A 24,702-nucleotide genomic window follows, 5' to 3' on the forward strand; every position below is an offset into this window, starting at 1 on the left:
GAAACATAAAGTAGACATATGGTCTATGTTAGTTATTCACTATTTTGAGTGGTAAGATTATTTGTCTCACAAGCAGAAAATTTAACATTTTGCAAATCGCAAAATTTTCCATTTTTTCACGATATTTTGGTATTTTTCACAAAAAAACACAGACTGTATCGACGAAAATTTACCACTAACTTGAAGTACAATGTGTCACGAAAAAACAATCTCAAAATCACTGGGATAAGTAAAAGCAAAAAAAAGTTATCCCCACTTAAGTGAGACATGTCAGAATTGAAAAAAAGGGCTCTGTCAGGAAGGCAAAAACAGGCTCTGTCAGGAAGGGGTTAATATGCTGCACTGTAAACTTTAATTTACTTAAAAGTAACGTATATTAATAAAGATAATGAGCATAAAATATGCAAATAACTGAAATGACATTGAGATGTTTGAAAAACATTTAAAAAAAAAAGTGTTTAAAAATAGGGAGCTGTCAGGGCAAATAATCGCTGGAACCAAATACTGCAGTTGTCTGCCTTATGTCTAATATCTAGGTGTAATGATGTTGTGTGTGGTCATGGATTTATTGTATTTGGTCTACAAGCATTGGGTCATCAGTCATTAGGACGACACATGAATTAGGTGGACACAATCATTAGGTCGACATGGAAAAGGGCGACATGAGTTTTTTCATTTTTTTAATTAAATGGTGATTTTTCATACTTTACTATCCAAGTGGGCATCGACTATTAGATTGAGAATATAATAGTGTGCCGTGCATAGTAAGGCACCATGCCCCTCGCATGGCAAGCACAGCAATACACTTATTCCATTACAGCCCCTTTGGTAAATTTCTCTTTACAAACCCAGGAGAAGTTCCCGAAGCTATGGGGTTAGCAGGCTTACAGCACTCAAGATCATGGAATTTTGCGCATTTTTCTGAGACTCCCCCAGACGTAAACAGAAATCTGTGTTAACAGCAGCCTGTGGTAATTAAGCACGGCTACTTGAATTTGGCAAGAATACTCAAGAATGAAATTTGAAAGTATCTATCACTAAAAATCTCATGGTCTGTAAAACGCATATTACTTCTGAAGTTAGGGCTTGTATGTCCCAATCAGTTGATTAGTTTCAATTACTGAATTAAAATACATTATTTACATTTAATTTACATTTTATACTCACCACACTGAATAGTAGTTGGAATCTCCATTGCACGCCTTCTTTTATACCTCAACTCGGAAGAGGGTGGTTGATTCCAGTTTGCAGAGATGTAACCAAATTCATCCCAGAACTTTACAATGCCTTTCTGAGCTATGGGGTAGAAGCAAACAGTTCCATTCAGACATTCTCTGAGCTTACCAGTTAATGTAGACCTTGTGTAAACTATTGATCAGCTTCAGAAAGATGCACAAGTTCAGTATTTATCCATCCTCAAAACAAATTAAAGATGAATAAACCCTAAGCTAATTGAAAAAGGATATCACTGAATGTGCCTGCTGACGGTCTCAACCACCATTTTCTATGTATCAGTATAAACAGACACTAACAATAGTTAGAATCAATACAAAACAATATATAATCCACTAGGAGGGACATATAATGCAGTAGTATTCATATTCATGTATTAGTCTGTCCATATATAATCATAAAATATACATAAAACACAGGTAAGAAGTGGCTTCATACTGCAATGGACCTTTTATGAAAGGCGCAATAACAGCCATTAGGGCAGGGGTTCCCAATCTTTTTCTAATCACAAGACATATATATATGCGATGTAAAATAATAAATAAGGTAGAATAAAATATGTGTAACAATGCGCTTGCCTGTGGAAAAAGATGGTTAAAATTGAATGTATACAGCTCTTATTGGAGTACTGTTTAGGTTTTAGCGTTTGTGCGGAGGCTCCGGGGATTGGCGCTTGGGTGAAACAGTCCTACACTTTCCCTACAATACCTCGCGGTCGTCTTGCGGGGATGTCCGTGCAGGGCTGTCACTCTCGATGTCTTCAGCGTCAGCTTCACCCGGCTTCTCCGTCCGATCGTGGTGACCGGAAGTTCGGGTAGCGTGTTTCCGGTCCTTCGTTACACGCTCCCGGCAATGTGTGTCCAACGCGTTTCAAGTTTGGCACTCTTCATCAAGGATACAGAGCCCTTGCTGGGGCTGTCTTTTTATTCTAAAAAAACTTTATTTAAAATTTAAAAATTACAAAAATCCGTCTCGGAAGTCATCTACACTTCCGGGACGGATTTTTGTAATTTTTAAATCTTTTTAACCATCTTTTTCCACAGGCAAGCGCATTGTTACACATATTTTATTCTACCTTATTTATTATTTTACATCGCATATATATATGTCTTATGTTTCACAATAGCGCCTTAAAAATCTAAACCAAATCTATATCCCAATTGAGGCAGCTGAAAGACCGCCAGCGCAGGAACATACACCGATTCTTTTTCTAATCACGGCACCCTAGAGTATCAGAATTTTGCCAAGGCACCCCTAGGCCCCAAAAAATATATATCAAATTAAGTAGATTGAGTTTATATGTGCTTCTTAGGTTCAGTTATGTGGTCAAGGGCAGGATTTGGTTCTGATTGCACAAATTTTATGATTGGCAGCCACCAGCACTAGTTTTGTCCAGAAATAATTGATCATAAATAATTTGAATTGGGCCTGGATGACCAACCCGAGGCACCCCTGCAAGTGTCCCGAGGCACCCCAGGGAGCCTAGGCGCACAGTTTGGGAACCACTGCATTAGGGGCATTATTGCTACCTCTCCAAAATGTCCCCTTCTCTTCAATGGGGGGAGTTCCTTCCTGGGCCTTCACAAAACATTTTTTTTCTCTTTTTTTAAGAAGAAAGGTGGCTTATGGGCTACCTAAGTGGTGGAGCGCTGGATACGTATTGTTCTTTCATACACGTTAGAATCAACTTTATTTGCACTTTACAAAAAGTATTCACCTATGGCAACATCCTTCCAGTACTGTGCTAAGTGCTCCCCCATGGCTTTCAGAAGGTGTCGGTACTCCTTGGCATCTGCAAAATCCTGTTTGTTGTGTGTAGGTTCCAAAACTAGGTAGGGGACATCAACCACTCCTACTACTCCTCCACACGCCCTAAAAAGTAAGAGTGTGACAAACTTCACTAAATAACTAAAGTAAGTTAAGGAAATTAGTTGAACTATAGTATAAAGTGAAAGCTCAACTGATTACATAGATTACTTGCTTCCTTCATTCACAGAGATATTTCTGTTCAAAGTAACCTCCCTTTTAAGTTACTAAAAGTTACTAAAATGTATACAATATCTATATACTAATTTTTGTCTTCTACAACCCTCAAATTGAACATAACTATACAATGACAATTAACAGGAAAACACAGGGGGGGATTCCATTGATAGCGCCCTGGCAGCAAGCAGATGGCGTCCAGCAGAGCTATTCAACTGTAGCTCCATTTGGGAGCAATCAGCTGCCGATACCGCATTTCCGCTAGACCCCCTGAGGGCAGAACGTTAAAATGGCCAAAGATTTACCCATTTCAGTGCTCAAACAGGATTTTTTACGCCACAATAATTAGTTTGATCTGGATTAGCCACTATGCATGATCTCCCGTCATTTTAGATGCGAGAACAAGCCAGATGTAACAATTGAATATCACCCACTACCTGTATGATAAAGTGAATAGAATTATAAAGAAGAAGTTGTCCTTCAAACTTATTTACAGAATATCCAATATCCGTTTTTTTCATAGTTTTAAAGGGCACAAGACTCACTTGTATGAAAATAAAGCTACTGTACTTACATTCCTCCTTCTAGCTGAGGTCCAACCTTCTCATACATTTTAATTAACCGGCTGCAGTTATACACAAACATGCCATCAAGCTCCCGTTGCTCAATGTTAACACCGAAGATAAAGTTTAGTTCTTTTGGTTCTTTCAGGGCTCTGAAAAGTAAAATATTAGAGTTTGCATAAACTCTTTAGGTATGTATAAGAGGTTCTTTTTAGTACAAGTACCAGAAAATAATCGTTTATGATTTTCAACATTCCACTGGACAACAAATACAAAAACCTCTATTCCAGCTGCCAAGAAAAAATTAACAATGCTACAACATAAAAAAATTGCAGAGGTTCTAAAAAATAATAAATGTAAAAAAAAAAAGTTATAATTACCTTTATAATACCATTATAAGCATACTTTTTATAAACTTCTACCATGGTCAAAATAACAAGGAAAAAATATATATTATTAGGTAAACTGGACATCAAGCATCAGAAGTGCAAAAAGAATATATAAGGTGTTATCTTCTCATAATGCATTGGGAGGAGCCTGCAACAATATATTACTGAATTTGAGAGAAAAATCACTCTACTCTAGGAATCCCACTCATGTCTCTCGCTAAGAGAAACCTCTACACAAATTGTGACTACCTGGTTCACTGAGGTAATTTGTATTTTCTCATTGTTAATTCATCAATACAATACAATACAACTACTGGGGATGGATTCTTTCACAGTCTATACTTGCCTCTGCTTCGCTTCCTTAATTCGCCTCTTCACATCTGCCTCACGGCGAGTAGTAATTGCAGCATTCTGCACCTGTCTGAGAGAGGCCTGGGGACAAGAAAGAAAGAGAAAAAAAAACTACTATTAAAACTTATAAAACACAAAACCTACTATGTTAAAAGCCCATGAAAGGAAAGAATGCTCAGAACCATAAAAACTTCTGACGATTATCTAATTTTCTGTTAAATTCTGGAGAATGGTCCAGTTGAGCAGTACTGTGTAAGGTCGTATAGGTGATAAAGCAGATAAACATAGCTGTAATGGTGCCCATAAACTTATGCGATGGGATTCGATGCGACATCGAAGATCGAACCTGATCACATTTTTGGGTGCAAAAAAGTCAGCACCCGATGTCGCATGCCATCTTCCGATGGCACATCGGGTGCTGGAAGAGGGCGACGGAGTAGTGTATGCTAGCAGTAGCGCTTGCGGGCGGCGGGAGTCAGCGATGGCAGATTTGTTTAAAACACTGGGCTGCCCTGTGATTGGCTGAGCTCTCTCAACCAAAGCTACATTACTCCGCCACCCCCTGATACGAGACGCGGGTACGCCGCCAGCGGCCCGTAGGCCCTCTCTTCCCAAACCCCACACTGCTGAATGCGTCCCCTCCGCCCCCCACCCCGATTATATTCGAGCGATCGCATGTGGTTAAAAACCACATGCGACTGCTCCTACAATTCGATAGATATTATGTGCAGAACATAATATCTAATCGACGTGACATTCAACGCCGTGCCCGCGCATCACGTCCAAAAGTCCCTTAAAAATGCATACAATCATTCGATTTATCGGCCACTATTGGTCGAAATCGAATGATTGTATACAATATCTCACAAGTGTATGGGCGGCATAAGTGTTTAGGAAAAATAATGTACCAGCTTTACTACGGGTTCATAGGAAAACACTGTACACTATAAATACTGTCAAGTGTTCACCTTCTCCTTTCATATCCCCCATCCTAACGGACACTATTTTTCTAACCTGAAAACGGAAAAAAAATAAGGAGATAACTTTGTACAACAGGAAAATCAGGTTTACAGCTTCTATTAATGGATACAGATAAAAGGGGTTTTATTATCTTAAGTGGGCAGTGAATCCTGGGGACATCCCAATGCTACTCCTGTTGGGTCCTGCACACTCACATAGTTATAGGACACAGCATCTTGTGCTGAAAACTGGTGTATGTGGCTACTAACACTGAATTGGTTTGAATTGATGGAGTATGTGTAGTATGACGAAGCTGGTTTAAAAGTAATTTTTGAAACAACCTTCGGTAAATAGGATGGGATTTCAGGCTCAGCCATCCTATTTACCGAAGGTTGTTTCAAAATAACTTTTAAACCAGCTATCGTAAGAAAGGAAAAAATTGAATATTACAGGCGCTACAGTGGGCTAAATTCACAACCATTAGCATTTATATACAGGGATATCCCTTATTACATACATACAAATATATTTAGAAACAAATCACATTAGTGAAGGTTCTAGATCGACTATTATCAGGTGAGGGAAATAGTCCCACCTTTTTTTTCCATATATGTAGGATCCTGTTCCTATGTCATACTAAACGGAGGTAAGTTAGTGAACGGAGGTAAGTTTCCAATTGGAAAGTTTTTACCACTCACGATTCTTGCACCAATGTGCTGATATAATCAGACGTTAATCTTGGAATGGTGTAAGCTGTGATCCATCCTTCAAAGAAGTTACGTGCCCACAGGTCCTGGTTCAGGTGTCCAAAAGGTCAGGATAAATGGAGATCCAAGTAGTGTTGATGGAGTTGGGGTGAAATGTGTAACATGTTTCTCCAGGGGTTCCCAACTTTTTCAAAAGGTAACTGAAAAAGCTAAGAACCCACTGGCGAAAAGTGGATCTCAGGAATGAAACTGACTGAACTCCACCATTTCGAAGGAGAGCAGTTTTCCCAACACCTGCATGCAGAGATGAACAGAGACTGCAATGTTTGAGGAAAGATTGAACACTGTGGCGAAAATCTGCCCTCTTGTCATCTGTCAGGAAAACACTGGCCACTGTATCCAACCGAGCTCCCGAATTTAGCATGTTGATGGAAGGAGAAGTGATGAATTTTGTCCAGTTGATCATCCAACCATGAGAAATCAGAAGTGTCTGAGTTAGGAGGAGATGGTCTTGGAGAACCTCTGGAGACTCGGCAAAAGGAGGTGGTCCAGGTAAGGGTGGATGCGAACTTTGATGGTGAGGAGTTGCCACCATCACCTTCGTGAAGACGCATAGTGCGGTTGACAAACCGAACAGAAGAGCCCTGGAACTGAAAATGATGGTCTGCCACCGCATACCGAAAGAATTGCTGGTTAGCCAGGTGTATCGGGATATGCAGGTAAGCTTTCCGAATATCGAGAGATGACATGAAGTCTCCGGTTCCAATGAGTGAAGGACTCTATTCCGAATCTCTGCACTTTCAAGAACAGATTCAACGGATTGAGGTTGATAATGGGTCTGAAAGCTCCATTGGGATTGTTGACCAAGTACAGGTTTGAGTACAAACCACACCCCCTTTCAGGGGCAGGCACCAGGGATATTACTGCCTCTTGTAAAAGAAAGGTGATGGCAGACTGGAGGCAGAAGCCTTGATGGCAAAGAACTGCATCAGGGGATGCCTCTAAAATGAGAGGGAATATCCCGTTGAGACAATTTCTAACACCCATGAATCGGTTGTGGTAGAGCGCCAGGTACTGGCTAAGTCTAAAAGACGACCACCTACTCCAGACAGCATAACCTCTGACATTAGGAAGAGGACTTGTCAGTTTATTTTGAAGCTTGGTAGTTTCCTGACCAAGCCTGTTGGGGTTTGGCCTTTTGAGTGTTTGGAAAGGAGGACTGGAATCTCTGGGACACCTGACTTAGTTTTGCCCTGTCGGCGGAAAGGCCGAAAGGACTGCTGCGTAGGCCTGGTTGTCCTTGATGGCAAGAAAGCGGTCTTGGAGGCTGTAACGGTGCCCAATATTTTGTCAAGCTCTGGACCGAAGAGCACAGCTCCCGAGAACGGTAGAGATTCTAAGGCCCATTTAGATTTGTGATCTGCCTTCCAAGAGCGAAGCCATAAGGCTGTACGTGCTGCCAATGAGGGAGCAGATATCTTAGATGCAAACACCCCCATATATATAGATGCCTCACTGAGGTATGTACCGGATTCCCTGTTATCAGACATAAGATCAGAGGGGCGGGGCCCTGACTGCAGATCTTCGGAGAGGGCATCAGCCCAGGAACCAATTGCAGAGAACGTCCACTCAGCCCCAAAGGCAGGGCGTATAGTGGATCCTGCATTGGTGAATAAGGACTTGAACTGTTTCTTATTCACAGGGTCTTTGAGGGAAGTCACATCTGGAATTAACAGGGTGGTGGATATAATAAACCATGCAATATGTGCGTACACAGGAGGAGGGAATTCCCATGGCTTCCTGTAATCAGCTAAAGGATAGAAGGAAACACACTTTGCCACTAGAAACTTTATTAGAATGTTTACATGCCTCCTCAAAAAGCTCAGTTGAGGAAATTAGGGGGTACTTGTTTCCTAGCACGGACACAAATCTTGGCCATCGGGGGTAATTTTAGTGGCCTGCGACGCGACCGACACGATGCCCCCGATTTTTCCATTGAAATGCATTGAAAAATCGGGTCGGTCGCGTCGTGTGCGCCTAAAAATGCTTAAATGGTCCACCCGCGATTAACAATGTTAAATGCCTCAATTTACCCGCGATTACCCCGATTTCCCATAGGAAACAATGTTAAATGGGTCAATTTACCCAAATCATCATAGGGAAGAATGGTAAATGGGCCAGAAAGCCCAAAAAACCCCCCTGACCAGTGAAATGTCCCCCCAAAAGTAGTTCACGCCACCCCGCGATGAACGTGAACCCGAAGCGTGGCGAGCGCAGCGAGTCCGCGAGGGGCGGCGGTACGCATCCTCCGACCTTTTCATACCCCCACTATCCACTAGGGCGTGGAGTTGAGAATAGAATAGTGTGGCGAGCGCAGGTAAACGCGTCCCTTCGCGGGCTTCACAGGTATCCGCGTGCGCTCGCCACGCTTCGGGCTCGGTGGTTTGCTGCGCTCGCCACACTATTCTATTCTCAACTCCACGCCCTAGTGGATAGTAGGGGTATGAAAAGGTCGGAGGACACGTACCGCCGCCCCTCGCGGGCTCGCTGCGCTCGCCACGCTTCGGGTTCACGTTTATCACGTGGTGGCGTAAACTACTTTTGGGGGGACATTTCACTGGTCAGGGGGGTTTTTTGGGCTTTCTGGCCCATTTACCATTGTTCCTATGATAGTTTGGGTAAATTGAGCCATTTCACATTGTTTCCTATGGGAAATCGTGGTCATCGCGGGTAAATTGAGGCATTTAACATTGTTCTCTATGGGGAAATCGCGGGCATCGCGTCTGGCCCATCGCACCCGATTTTTTTGCGCATGCGATGCCCGCGATGGCCCCGATTTTACCCCCGATGACCGCGATTATGATCGTTGTGGCCGTGCTAGGAAACAAGTACCAATTAGGTAAACACCGCAGGGTCCTTCTTTTTGCATTCAAAAAGAGGAACCTCTGAGGAAGGAGAAGAATCTGCATCCTTAAACTGCAGCGCTGAGTGTATAAACTTAATAAGTCTAGCACTTTAGCTTGTGTGATTTTCTAAGCTAGTGGAAGTGTCATCCTCCTGGGCCTCCGACCAAGTGCCTTATATGAGGACTCCCCCGGACTGGGATTCCTCTAGCTGTGAAGATAGGGAAGACTCCCGTCTTAGTGTCCCAGAGTCTGCTGCAGGAATCATACACATGAACTAGACCCTGTACTGACTGGGTTAGACCCTGAAGCTAAGCGGGCTCCAGCAGGGACTGTGGTGCCTGAGCCAACTACAGCGCCTGTTGTGCAGGAAGAACAGAGGTGTGAGAGGCAGCAAGCTGAGATGCAAGTTCTCTCATGGCTGAGGATAAAGAGGTGGCCCACTCCAGTTCACGGCCAGCTCCTTGGCAGCTGACACATAGGGAGCCCCCGTGGTGCAGTGATCACAGAGCCCTGTATGATCCTGCACCAAAGATGATAAATTTTCATTGCATGTAGTGCAAGTATATGCATACAAATCAGGAGCAGCCCTATCCCTGTGGGAACTTGCTGAACCGTTGGCAGGTAATGTCCGATATAGGGGGATATTCAATCCCCGGCGAGCACTGAGCAGGGTTTCTCGGCAGAACGAGCCAGACATCACTAGCTGTCGGGCTCGTTCTGCCGAGAACGGCTGCAGCTCGCCTCTTCCCAGCCGCAACTTGCGGCCACGCCCCCTTTTCGCTCCCCGGCAGGCGGGACATTGAATCCCGTCTGCATGTTCTCAGTCGAGCGGACCGAGAACGGGACTGGGTCATGGCGGTCGAGCAAGCTCGACTGTTGTGACCCTCAGATTGAATACCCCCATAGTATGTGGTTATAATCTGCACACAAACAGAGATCAAGAGACACTGGTGTGAAATAAATGTATAAAGTACTGTAACTAATAGCAGACTTATAAAGAAATAAGCTGCTGGTGATGCTGAGAGACTACAGTATGCTTCAACTGTAAATAAACAGAGATGCTAACCAGTTTAACTAAACATGTTTTGGCAGAAAAATAACAAATAACCTAGCAGGCTGCAGAATTAAGGGGCATACACACGTTGAGATGTGTGCTAAGCTATTTAAAGTAGGTGATTTCCCTGTGTCTAGATTGCCCATCCACATGCAGTGATTTTACTACAGCAAAAAAAGGCATGGTAGTCGTTCAGGATGATGTAGATCACCATCGCTCATTCTGTACACACAGAGATATTTGCCATCACTTTCTAAGCAATTTGATTGCATGCACTGACTTAACTAGCAGGTGATAGCGACATGTGGGAAAGCGCATTGCCATCGCTCGGGGACATACACACGGAGCAATCTGTGTTTACATTCTAAGTGATCTAGTCAGATTGCTTACAAAAGTGCACAAAATCACTCCGTGTGTATGCCTCTTAGGAGCCAGTAAACTATACAGTATGTAGGATTTGTACTGAAAACTAACAAATAACTCTCTTTGTAAGAAGCAAAAGCCAGCAATTTAAACAGTATACTCTAGTCACTAAGCTCAAATGTTACCACAAAATATGTATGACTCTAGTTACAGAAGATAGTAATACAGCTTGGCATACAGTGATATGAAAAATAACAAAATAAAAGCAGAATTCAATACAGAAACTTATAAGTAATAGGAGGCACTTTATACCAGATTCCAACCCAGACAAGTGAGGTGAGGGAAGAGAAAACCTGGCACTGGGACAGTGAAGAAATAAATAAGGCAGGTACAGTACCTCCGGTCCATTAAGCAGGCAGGCAGTCTATTCAGCAAGATGGCCACTGGACTCAGGAGGGAGGGTAGAGATTTAAATCCCCGGCAGGAACCCCAGGACGCCTAGTAGATGGAGTTTGCCCACAGACCTAGGCGCCGCCAACTCCTGGGACCTCCAGGGCCACCACTATAATGCCTCTGTATAACGTACCAGAAACACCCTGGTGGTGTAGCGGTGGCTCAGAGATAACTGAGCCCCTACTACCCGGCTGCCAAAGCTGCCCCCAGTCACCGGCAGTGTGAGCCCCGATTACCGGTCTCAACGAATAGAGGCCCGCTTACCTGCTCCTGCGTCCGTCCACTGCGGGTATCGGAGCGGTCAGCAGCAGCGCTGTGAAGCGCAGAGCTGACAGCTCTAAAACAGTGGAAGAGAAGTAAAACATTAAGACGGTAAGGGCCTTAAAAAGGCACCCTGTTACCTCAGGTACCAAGAAAAAAAACGGGTCCTGAGGAGACAGGGGCTGCACTTCTTTAAAGTAGTTAACTCCTTGGTGCCCTGTTTCTTCCAGAACCCATCATACCCTAGTCCCAGCACCCACCATGCCATTGATTTCCTAATCAAATTAAGAGACTTGGTTTATAGCAATACATGTACAAATATTGCTTGCATTTAACAATGAGCAGAATATTAGTCTTACCCTGGATTCCCGAGACAAGTCATCCCCAAGACGAGCCTCCATGGCTCGTGCTTTGCTTTCTGCCTCTCGTGCTTTTTCTTCAGCTACCAGAAGATGGAAAATGAAATTAGTATCCAATTTAGACCAAAATTGACTTAACTGGATTGCTGTAATGTAGAGTAAATCTGAAAATACATCAACATTGTTTTCCACTTAAAGCTGCTAAACATTGTGGGGCCAATTCAGAGGTGGACATTTATTGTACCACCCAAAGAACAATGGACACTAGTACACAGGTATGCGCTTAAAAGAGCAGCAGGTGTAAAAACAGTAGGATGGTGTCCCCACACCACAAATAACAGAATGCAAAAGGGTTCTGTGTTTCTAAGAGACACAGATAGTAACTGTTTTTTTCACTAGCGCTACAGAAGAGAAAAGGACATTCCCTGTTAGATGAAGGGCGTCTCCTCTTCTCCGTTATAGATTCGTGTAGTTGATATCACCACGTGAGAGGTACAAGGAAGAAATACCGTACGCCCCTGTTAGGGAGGGAACGGCTCCTCTTCTCCGTAACTAGATAGCAGCTGGGGATTCCTGTATCTGCTGAGGATCTTTCACTAATTGTGATGTACTCCAACACAAACAATTTCATAGATGGAGATGGAAGAGAAGTAGGACATAGTGTAATACTGATAGGGGAACAATTTATTTCACACAGCATACAATACAGTTAAAAAGGCATGAAATAGATATATCATGGGGTGTATAAAAAGAAAAACCCCCGGAGTCAAGACTGGTTACCGGAAAAGGTGGAGAACTGAGATGAACAACAGTTCTCATAAGCGCTTGAGTAAAACAGTTCCGGATACTGTCCCACAAAAGGCACACAGGTCCGGCCACACAGTCTCCAACAGCAGGGGTATACAGGTCCAACGCGTTTCAACCCTGTTCCGGGGTCTTTATCCTTGATAAAGACCCCGGAACAGGGTTGAAACGCGTTGGACCTGTATACCCCTGCTGTTGGAGACTGTGTGGCCGGACCTGTGTGCCTTTTGTGGGACAGTATCCGGAACTGTTTTACTCAAGCGCTTATGAGAACTGTTGTTCATCTCAGTTCTCCACCTTTTCCGGTAACCAGTCTTGACTCCGGGGGTTTTTCTTTTTATACACCCCATGATATATCTATTTCATGCCTTTTTAACTGTATTGTATGCTGTGTGAAATAAATTGTTCCCCTATCAGTATTACACTATGTCCTACTTCTCTTCCATCTCCATCTATGAAATTGTTTGTGTTGGAGTACATCACAATTAGTGAAAGATCCTCAGCAGATACAGGAATCCCCAGCTGCTATCTAGTTACGGAGAAGAGGAGCCGTTCCCTCCCTAACAGGGGCGTACGGTATTTCTTCCTTGTACCTCTCACGTGGTGATATCAACTACACGAATCTATAACGGAGAAGAGGAGACGCCCTTCATCTAACAGGGAATGTCCTTTTCTCTTCTGTAGCGCTAGTGAAAAAAACAGTTACTATCTGTGTCTCTTAGAAACACAGAACCCTTTTGCATTTATTGTACCACCACTTGGCGGAAATATGGAAAACCTGCAGAAAGTGTATGGACTTGAAAGATGCCCACTGCAGGCTTCTGTGATCTGCTCCTAAACCTTGGAGAGAGATAAAGTGATGACAGTTGTGGTCCCAACCAATCAGCTACTGATTTTAGAAGATGTTTCTAAAAAAGAAGCTGACTGGTTCGTACTTTTTTGCTCTTCACTTTATCTTTCAAAGATTTGATGTGTCCTACCTCATCCTTGCCATGCACAGCGACTATTTACTCCAACTCACACACAGCTGCGGGTATGCTAGTCACTGTAATTGGCTAGCATTTGCCACGGCTAAATGAGGGGGGACTTATCTATCTACCATTAAATGTACAATGATTTTGTCAGTAAATGTCCAGTTACAAGTGTTACCACTTTCACAGTATAAAGGAATTATTTTATGTTCAAACAATGTAACCATTTTTGTATTGGATTACCGATTTTGGCCATGTGCTCTGCCTTTTTCACCTCCTGCTCAGCTCGTGTTTTGAAACGATTTGATGTATACTTGTACAGTCTAAAAGAAAAACACAAAACACAGTAGAATAAATAAGCAACAGAAAATTATGCCAGAATGGACTTTAAAACAGGGATCCCCATTTGTAAAAAAAAAAAAAAAATCTGCCTCCTTGAGAATGAACGTAAGCAGCCGAATTTTAAATACACATGCTAGACAATCCAGCATGTCAGACTGAACAATAGTTTCAGATGGGTTGCCCGCATACATGCAACAATTATTAAAGGACAGGTAATTGTAGAGTATATGTCCAGCATTCATGTTTTGTTGTATTTATTTTTAATTTATACATTGCTGCTGAGGCGTTCTCTTCTGCCCATAGTATGTTTGCGGATTGTGCCTGCTCCTCAAAATGCACCTCATAGTGCTATAGTGTTCCTCAATTAGATAAAGCAACACTAATTTAATGACAAGTCCCAAAAACCCTCATTTGTATTAATAGATGCAAAATATCATTACATTCTTACCTGGGCTTGTAGAGACAACAAGATAATCGTTTTGTTTGCACCTTGTGGCCATGAAGGAAGATTCTCATTCTTGGATCAATATAAAGTACAGCAGCATAGGCTCTAAATGAACGACGCTCTGGCTTTCTAAAGACAAACATAAATATGTGAAAAATACAATTAAATAAGCTTTCATCTGACAGTACAAAAAATGGAACGTATGTAGAATTGGACATCCATCTGTGTTTGTTTTGTTTTTTTATTGTGAAGGGGTTTAAACCCCCCTTCCCCCCCATACAAAGTATGCCTGCAGATTATGGTGCATCTTATGCTTGTGATTCCTTACAACTGTAGGGCAAGCAGAAGAAAGAGGGAGTTGTAATGAGTATTCACATAATTGGGACTCAAGAAAGACCTGGCAGCAGACAACCATAAGGATGATTATCATATGCAGGTGCAATGATGCTAATGGCAATCAGAACCATTTACTTTTCATTTCATGTTTAATCAACAGTTAACTGGTGTGGATGTTCCTAAATAAGTCACACTGGACTATTTGCATTATTTCATATTTGGTTTTTGTTATTTGTTTTTTCTATGACAATATAAAAAAAACACAGAAAACAAAAACAAATGTATATTCTGTTAAATACAAATATATGTGTCTATTATTTATAGCAAATTACATAGTTCACACGGAAATATGAAATAATGCGAATAGTCCAGTGTGACTTATTTAAGAACATTCACATTTAAGAACATTAAACATGAAATGAAAAGTAAATAGTTCTGATTGCCGTTAATGCAAATTACATTATATTTGTAAATATATGGTATGTAACATTCCCTACTAACAATGGCCTATGATATTATAGGGAGAAAACGTATACAAGTGTTGCTCCTGATGCACACCTGGCACTATTGTAGTAGAACTGGATGCATTTTAAGATGCTGCCTGGACATTTGGATGTATTGGTGTTCTGTCATGCATCCATCCTTTACTGGTTATAGTCAAATGCATCCAACCTATACCAAACTATAGAATATAACATGTGGTATTCTTGTAAATCCCAATGATGCAAGGGAAAGCAACAAGTGCAATGACACTCACAAAGGCCTGTTAGATAAAGATATGTAGGAAATACATTTTTAATGTCACTTACGTTCCTTCTGGAGGGGTCCCAGCCATCTGAATATCTTTTGGGTCAGATACCACATCAAGCTCTGGTTCTCCAGCATCCATTAGCTTTAAGTTAAAAATGACCACTAGAGTACCTAAAACATAACAGGCACATTTTAACTCAGTGCTTCAATATTTGGATAAAAATTAACACCAATAAATAAATTTCACTTGATATGGAATACAAATATCTATCTATCTATCTATCTATCTATCTATCTATCATACCCACCCCCACATAACACACTTAATACAACAGTCTCTGATTTAAAAAGTAGAACACCAATTTTGCTTTCTATTATACCTGAATCTCCAGTAATTTTTCCAAATTGTTCCATAACTTCACTTTGGGAACGAAATGGAGAGTACTTGTATATTAGCTCTGTTTCAATGGCAAATTTCTCCATATTCTCTGTCAGTGGCTCACGTGTTCTGGAATTCCATGTAGGAAGAGGGACTATAACCTTCAAAAGAGTTTTAGATAGACAAAATGATAATAAATTGCTACTAACAGTATAAATTCTACAATGTCATTCTAATAGTATGTGATTCATTCAACAGTACTACATGGGACTTCCAATGCCATCCTCACAGGAGGGAACCAGCCTGAGCTACTGCATGAAACAGAATGCTTGAAATTAGCATCTCTGTATGGAAAATTAGGATTTGGTAAATGTACCACAAACCAGGTAAAAGTTTTACTAAAGCCCCACATCTCGCCATCTGCAAAGATCATACAGACCTAGGGCCAGATTCTCTAAGCTTCAAAAGTGATAAAATTGAGAGTGATAAACAGCCAGCCAATCAGCTCCTTCCTGCCATGTCACAGACTGTGTTTGAAAAATGTCAGACAGGAGCTGATTGGCTGGCTGTTTATCACTCTTCATTTTATCACTTTTGAAGCTTAGAGAATCTGGCCCCTAGTGAGGTGCAGTTTTACCTGCTGAACTATGGTCAAATGGATTACAGCTGTAATCAAATGGGCAATGGTCTGTTTTGATGCAGATTAGCCTTTTTTATGTCAATCAAAAGATAAAGAGCCAATTTGTGCACACTCGTCCTTTGACCACTTGCCTGGCTTGATAAAAACAAGACAGGTTGGGCTTTCCCTGAAATTGCTGCATCTGATGCGACCAGTCAGAAACGCCCACTGGGTGGCTGCTGGAAGATCTTCAAAAAACTGCCTTTATTAGAGGGACCTCCTGACTCTTCTGCACCTACAACTGTAGTCACCATTTATCCTAATCACCGTGGCCACAGTAAACGAGCATGTCAAAAGACCCTTCCTACCTGGTTGTGCTGGCCATGACTCCTGCTCTCAGAGTTTGTTATCAGACAGCCAAGCATCATTCATCAGCTGCAGCAAAACCATGGCTCTGCCCCATTTTCCCAATCACTGCGGTCTCCCTCTCTCAGCGGCTCCTCTCCCAGACATCACCATTTGTGAAGCAGTGATGGACTATCCTCAGCATACTAATTATGGTGGCAATACAATTCAAAAAGCTTAGAAATTAGTTTGGCAACCTCTGCAATTGACCCCCATAACAATACATATATTGAGACCACCCAAAGACAGAACATTATTAAAGAATGCCGTAATAAAGGGGCAATTCCACCACGTGTAAAAATGAAGTACCCTTGTGTTCAGAAGAACACCAGCAAAGGTCCGAAATCAATGGGTATGTATATTCAATTGATCAGGGACCATGAACCATTGAGTTTAAAATTTATAATAACTTTCTATGAGATTGGTAAGACATTTTAACTATTCTCTGATAGAGGTACTGCCCTAGCGCCGAAAATCTAACGGTAATGTCACCGTGAGCGGGTGCAGCCCCAGTAACCCTTGCAGTGGCACCCCGTTGTCTCCATGAGGCCACTAGACCACCAGGGAGCCGTACTGTGAAGCGCCATTTTGCCGCAGGGCACTGATGGTTCCAGGAGAGGCAAGGTTGATTCACAGCACCCCACCTCCATGCTCAGAACGGCAGCCTAGATGGTTTTCCCACCTGAGCTCAGCTTCCCTCCGCCTCAGCAGTGCCCAGGTGTCATTTACGGGTACAACAGACTGAGGGAAGAAGTGCACCAGCGTTCCTGTTCCTATACTCCCATACAGGACCAAGTTTTTACCTTATTAATCCCTCTGTACCACACTCATTGTTAGTGCTGATCAGAGAGGAACTGTGTGCTTGTGTTTTCTCCTTTACCTGCTATAAGCGGTGTGTAAGGGGTAACCTGTGGTATATGTGATTTCATATATACACATACAGCGTGTTGCTTTATTTTATGAAGTACAAAGCCCAGGTTATTTGGCATTATACTGCGTGGTTGGGTACTTCTGTGAACTAAAGATGCGAATGCACTGTACTGTGCACGAAAACCATTTTTTTTATTACTAGCTTTCTTATTTCACAGGTTCATTTTTAGTGAGTGACAAAAATAAAGCAGGATGATAAAAGTATTTACTATATATCTTTGTATATTGTTATTGGTCAATTTCCTACCATCTCCAAATAAAATACATTTATGAATTGATAGTTGCCTTATTGCAAAACACTTGTGTCTGCCCAGTGGTGCTCTCTCATAGTACTGCACTATAATTAAAATTAATTTCTCTCTCACTGTATGCACACTGAAGTGCCAAAGGTCATGGGATAGGTGCCATGTATTGTGTACGACCCCCTCTTTAGCCCAGTACAGAAAAGAGAAGTGGTATCCATTCACCAAATAAACAAAAGACCTTTGGAGAGATGTTGACCCATGCCGTCTGGATAGCTTCCTACAGTTATGTTCCATTGTTGCACTGCAAAATAGTGGATACTGGTCAATGAGGTGTTTAGGCAGAACAGATGAACTAGCCCATGCCATATGAACACACCCCACACCATAATGGATCCATCATCATCATCAAGCACAGTACCTTGTTGACAATGGAGGTCCACGGCCTCATGGCGTCTATCTCACACCCGAGTTTCCCTTACCAGCTGGCAAAAATAACTGGAAGTTACTCATCGGAACAAGCCACGCATTGCCATTCCCCCTAATTAGCGACGTGAAGAGCCCAAAGGAGGCACTGTGCCGGTGTCAAAGTGTTAAAAGAGGCACACTGGTAAAAAGTCTGCTCCCATAAACCATGGAAGGCAAAGAATGGTGCAATGACATGCTGGATAAGAGTCTGGTACCTCCTGCATTGTATGTGGATGTGATATGAGCCAATGTCCCTTGTCTGTTATCATGGACAATTCTGGTCAGACGCAGTTGGTCCCGATCATTAAGAATCTGTGGTCAGCCACTCTAGTGGGAATACCCCATGGAAGGCAGTACCTCCCACCATGACAGCACACACCTGACTCCATAGATCGCAGCTTAGCTGGAGTTTACCAACCTTGCTGACGAGGTCAGATGACAAATAATGCAGATCTGGCCATTTCTCAGAAATGACAGTATGGTGGTGCACTTTAACACACACATCAACACCAAGGTAACAGGTGCAACCAAGTATTTACCAGACCATTTATGAAACCTTTACATTTCAACAATTAGTTTATAAGTAGTTGCCTGCATAAATATTTAGTAAATTTTCCCCAGTGTTTTCAAATCATATTTTATTTGGTGTAAATTATGCAAGTCATTCTATAAATAAGGACAAACCCTTAAAATTCCTTAAAAACAAAAAAAAGGGAACATTCTTATTGCAGAAGTTTGCTATCTTAACCACACAGCTACGCAAAGAAAATTCTGTAACTACATACACAAGTGTTAAATTCACAAACCTCATCAATTCCTTCTTCTTCGTGAAAGGTGCGTGACATAAAAAGACACGTCATTGAATCTCCTTTCTTGGTGAAAAGGATGAAGTCTTTTCCAATTCTCATAGAACCACTATTGACGACAAGGCAGAAAATCATTTGAAGAATGGGGGGGGGGGGGATTTAGAGAGACAGAAAAACAAAAGATAACAATGTGGATATCATGAACTAATATACGGGAAAAAAAAAAGTTTTCTAATTGTAATCGGCTTTTCCCCCCATCCTCAATTATTTTGACCTGCTACATAAACCCTTTTCACTTATAACTCCTCCAACTCTCTTGTGCAAATAATCAACAAGCTCTCCTACTTTTGACAGTATATAAACCTCTTTCTGGTCTCAACTTATTTCACTTGCTAACAATTTCGTCACCCTCACCAATGCTCCCCCCATCCTTACATCTCTGGCCTCTTTAGGATATCCACCTCAACCTTTCCACTCTACCTGTGACCTAGGCCTCTACTCCACTCTAATAACTACCTCTATCACCTGTCTATAAGTTTTCCCCATCCTGATCACCATAAGTGATATTCTCGGTCTTGCATAACTAAATTCTCACACAGCATTCGATGTTTTAAGTACGGTAACAAAACTGAACTAACGCCTCCTCCAGACCCTTAATTCATTATCAATTTTTATACATCGTCCTCCCACTTATGTCCCATTTGTTCCTATTGCCTTTGTTAACTTTCTATTTTTATGCCTGTTATCATTTGCAGGTTAAATTTACAATTAGTTCTTTGTCCACCATCAGGAACCAGGTCTTCCGCAGCAGAGGTGAGTATGTAGTGCTATGTGAATGTCTTTTGAGTATATGTGTGACTTATTTATTTTTCATTCCCCATGGGTATCGGGAGAAAGTATACCTGCGGTAATCCAAAATTATAGGGCATTAGGAAAGCAAGGTTTTATCCTCGCCAAACCTTGCTGCCAATTAAGTTACCCCTTAGAATTGTCGTTGTACTATGATCGGCTCCTATTTCTTGATGCTTATTCAACAACACATGATCTGACATGAAGGTTTGGTGTCTTGTTTAAATACCATAAACAGGCCAATAACACCAAAGCCCATCTGGCAGGGAAAAAAATGCCCACCAAAAAAACCCTTTATTTTAAAATATCACTTTCCAGTTCACCTTAAAAAGATGTCAAATGCAAAACGGTGAATCATGGCAAATCAGGGAGAAAGCAATTCACCATCCTAGCATTGAATACAGTCTCAGCGAATACCAGTGAAAACCCCATTGAAATACACCAGCGAATTGCAGCGAGCATGAAACGGAGAACTGGGCGGCATTTACTGTTCGCTTTCGGCGAACAGTGAACATTGAATAGGGGGAATCATATTTTCCGTGAAAACAGCCCGATTCACCAAAAAAAAAGTGGTGAATCGGGAGTATTGAATACTGGCCTTTAACTTCAAATAGAAGAGCTTCAACATACATTTCAAGCCATATATCCTGCAAGAATTACAGCATATGAGTTAAGAGGAACCAAAATGTCTGCCTGCTTCCTTTAACATCAAGAGTTGTAAATCTTTCAAATGTAATGGTTCCTTGTCCTTAATCATTGTGTGAATGCCGTCAAATCCAACAGTGCTTTAAGGCCCCCACATACTTTAGGCGGACTTGTCCGTAGGTCAAGTCGGACCCAATTTCCCTGTGAGCTTCCCTGGCAGCTGCCCGGGAGAGCTCACTACAACTTATGCCATTTTTAACATGGGATAAACCGCATGCGATTAATCCCATGTAATTCCCGGGGAGCTGCGGGGGCAGGAGGAAAAAAAAAAACCTGGGAAGCGAGGGGTCTGGGCTGCGTGAAGTGCCCGAAGGCTGTGGGTGTAGCGGCGGGGCGGGCAGTCTGCAGTGTCCGGGAAGCACTGAGCAGATACTGTGAATTTGAAAAAATAAAAATAATAGGCAGGCCACTGATTGGCTGAGAGAGCAGGTCTGGTTGGATTAGCAGTCTCAGCAAGGATGATCCGCCGCCATACCACAACCACTTGTGCCAGTTTAGGGCCATTAAAATTACTTAAACTCCCCTGGTTTATACACTTATATATACACATGCCAAAGATCAAAGAAATTGGCAGAAACTTCCACAATACCATTACTATGACCATCAGGACTGCTTGCAAATCCTGGGTGTGCTAGTCAAGAGTGCATGAAATTCACATACAGAACATCCACCATTCTAAATGCTGTTCAGAGACCGCCTAATGAAGAAACCACTCTAGGAAGATTGGCTTTTTGGTTCTTCATACCGGGGATGAACACCGCACATATCAATGTTAGATTAATTTTAATTCAGCAAAAAAATATTTGTAATAATCCAAAAGGTAGGAATTAGTTGAATAAGAGACTGGAGACAAGTCATTTGAGCGCTAACACAACAAGATGAATTTCCTCAGCCCAAGACTCAGCATCACTATACACCTATCCTGCAGACTGGCATCTGTGGCCACTATGATTCACTGCAGTCTAACAAAGGTCGACCCTGCACCAGATTGTGTCTGCTGATCAACATCAGGGATTGACAAGTAGTCTGTGACAACTGGAACACTTTAATGGCCAAAATATGACTTTTTCAAGTTCAGACAGCGAGAAGTTGCAGCTAGACTGTCCACAAGTGGAAATATGTACACACGGAATCATTTCAATGCAGGATCATTATGCCCAGCAACTTCATGCAGAGCAGAATGGACACCTGCGTGACAAAAAGCAAGGTAGGAAACCGGCCTTTGGACAGCCAATAACCAATCATCCACCATGAACACTTTAGGACCCCTGACGTTGAAGAGGAGCCTCTTCAAGATTATATGCTGTGATGGGTGGAGGTATCACTTTAATAAAATGATCGCACAACTATGCTCGTCCAATGTCTCTATTGTCATGAATGAGCCATTCCCATGGATCACCAGTGTACCACAATTCATCTTGGTTAATATCCATGGAGCTGTGGTCAGATGAATGGAAAAGTCCTGATCAAGTAGCCAGCAGTGCCACTGAAAGTCTGGGGAGGCAATGATGCTCCTTCCAGATCAAGATATGCAAGTACACATCTTTGATATCCATGGAACTTGTTCAGCCGAATGTAATTGCTGATGAAGTGACCCCATCTTGAACTTGGCAACTCACACATGTAAGTTGACAGTCTTGTGGTTGAAGAGGAGTCAAAAACAAAAAGGATGGTGCTAGAACCAAGAACAAGTTGGAGTAAAACCCCAAATGTGTCTTTTCCGCCAGATAAAGAACAATTAACACTTAACCACAATAAGGATTCCCCTAATAAGAAAGGCATCTGGTCTAAGGGGTTTATGCCTTCCTCTCACCAATCAGAGGAAGAAGCTGCTCATTGTTAAAAACCCTGGAAAATATTTTTAATTTAAACAAAAAATAAATAAAACTAATACTTACGATTTTAAACCATTTCCATACTGCCCAATTTGAATAGACTCAGGAGTTCTTTTAGCAGAACGTCCAAACTGAATAACGCTTGCAGCTTCACCTATTATTATAAGGTGAAGTAGAAAAGATAAACTGGATTAGATTCATTGAGCATTGCTTCACATAAACATATAGGGGTGTATTCAATCCAGCCCGACAGCCGTGACCCTGACCCATTTTTGTTTTGTTCGACCGCAGATCGCCAGACAGGATTCAATGTCCCGCTTCGCGATTGGCGAAAAGGGGAGGTGTCTGCATAAACGGCCATGGATTGTCGACATTCGGCCGCAATCATGTCAATTCACGGCCAAAAATCGACAAAACTGGCCTGACTTCTTTTAAAGTCGGGCCCATTCTGGCGATCTGCCTCTTCAAAGCGGTCGCTAAAGACAACATTGAATAGGCGGTTGCCTCTATTTCCTCCATCGCAAATAGTGGCCGAGATTGAATACCCCCCATAATATGCTCACACAACTGAAATTGATAACCATTTTTAAATATTTAAATCATTTACATAACAAGCAAAAAAAAAATATTTTAAATCAAAAAAGGAAATGTGTTGGTTTTAAATTACTTACTTGGATCCATTCCTGCTCCATCATCAAGAAAGCAAAGCATAAAACCACCTCTCAAGTCTTCCTTTGGCACTAGAGTATACATTTTAAAAGAAGAAGTTAGTATATAATCTTAAATCTAAAAAAAACTTCAAATAGTAGTAATAAAACAAGAGACGACTACCACTTTGTTGTGTAGGATATGAATTCAAAAGCTCAAACAAGGAATTGTTTCATTTCAGAAAAATAATATTTTATTTAGGACTAAAACCAGTTAGACAATGAAGGGAAATATTAATTTCAGATTAAAACCTCAAAACGAGAAGGAATTACAGGGACCGCAAAATTGCAGGACTGAAGTCCAAATGTAGTTTTATAACAGTCACCGTTTCAGTATTTTATAAATGTGCATTATGGCTGAAGAAACTTACCATAATATAATTCAAGTCATAGTACATATTATATATTCAATTTATCAAAAATACGTATGTTAAAAATCTTAATTCAATAATTAATAAGCGGACATACATATATATATATATATATATATAATCAATAACAGATTCAGGCGTCACTCCGGGATTTGATATATATATCACCACAATAGTGTTAAACAGCGCCCAATATCTCTTTTGTCTTTCCTTAATTTAAATCATCCATGAACCAATAGATTTTGAAAATATATAAAACATTTACTAAAAATACATTTTTTTATATAAAACAGTAGCAGTAGATTCTTGTCAGAGGATATTCTTTTTTTAGATAATGGATGATAGTAATAGCCCGACGCGTTTCGTCTCACTAGGAGACTTCATCAGGGGTGCTTTACAAACATCTTAATTGGTCTGAATGAGAATTTTCTCTTTATTTCAAAGATTATAGTTCTCTATGTCGATTATTTGTAGTACCAAATGTGTGGATTTTTCCTACTTTTATAAAGAGTATTTTAGCGAGATCTTAAGATGCTTTTCTTTTAGGCAACAGCCTATAGGAATACCAAACGGTTCAGGACTCAAAGGTTTAAGATCTTTACCAAACGGTTCAGGACTCAAAGGTTTAAGATCTCAGAAATTTGAGGGCTTAACATTGGCCGGATGACCATATAATCGATAGAACCGTTCTATTCTAGATCAGAACTGAAATTCCAGCTTTATTCTCCAATGAGCATACAATAGAACAATCTCTTTGGGATTAAACTTCAATATTTCAAAGTAGTAGTAATCCCTGGTTAACAACAGTAGTAGTGTGCTCCTCTGTAGGATCGTCCGCAGGAGTCAAGGCACCTATTGCTGAAAGCTTTACACTGGACGCAGACCCCTCCCCTTCCGCATCCCATCATGCTTCAGTTCGTTTTAGGACCCCGCAGGAGTGGGTGCTATGCTGATCGGCTGCTTAGGCAGCCTGCTTTTTTTCTGGATTTTTGAACTAGATTAGCTATGTTTTTATTATTTTATTAACGTAGTGACTAGTGCAGGTTTTTTAACCAGTGTGCTGCTTCTGCCTAGAAGTGCTACAGACTGAGAGCACAACAGAGGCTGACAGAAGCGCGTCCTGTCAGCGCTCTGTATGCAGGGGTGACTGTCTGCA

General features: G+C 41.6%; 1 protein-coding gene across 4 annotated transcripts in view; it reads right to left on the reverse strand.

Annotated features, from left to right (window-relative positions):
* Nucleotides 1-24,702, reverse strand: part of MORC2 (MORC family CW-type zinc finger 2) — a 68,551-nt gene that overhangs the window by 29,081 nt on the left and 14,768 nt on the right. For all 4 annotated transcript variants that reach the window (XM_083145297.1, XM_083145296.1, XM_083145299.1 and 1 more), the window contains exons 5-16: nt 23,140-23,208; nt 22,532-22,622; nt 19,080-19,188; nt 15,611-15,770; nt 15,290-15,401; nt 14,148-14,273; nt 13,601-13,680; nt 11,583-11,665; nt 4,515-4,600; nt 3,791-3,931; nt 2,951-3,105; nt 1,168-1,296 (exon numbers count right to left, since the gene is read on the reverse strand). In XM_083145297.1, the coding sequence (XP_083001423.1) occupies nt 1,168-1,296; nt 2,951-3,105; nt 3,791-3,931; nt 4,515-4,600; nt 11,583-11,665; nt 13,601-13,680; nt 14,148-14,273; nt 15,290-15,401; nt 15,611-15,770; nt 19,080-19,188; nt 22,532-22,622; nt 23,140-23,208 (1,341 nt within the window). The remainder of the gene's footprint in view (nt 1-1,167; nt 1,297-2,950; nt 3,106-3,790; nt 3,932-4,514; nt 4,601-11,582; nt 11,666-13,600; nt 13,681-14,147; nt 14,274-15,289; nt 15,402-15,610; nt 15,771-19,079; nt 19,189-22,531; nt 22,623-23,139; nt 23,209-24,702) is intronic.

This window comes from Crinia signifera, chromosome 1, assembly GCF_055691185.1.
Source record: "Crinia signifera chromosome 1, ASM5569118v1, whole genome shotgun sequence".
Lineage (NCBI taxonomy): Eukaryota > Metazoa > Chordata > Amphibia > Anura > Myobatrachidae > Crinia > Crinia signifera.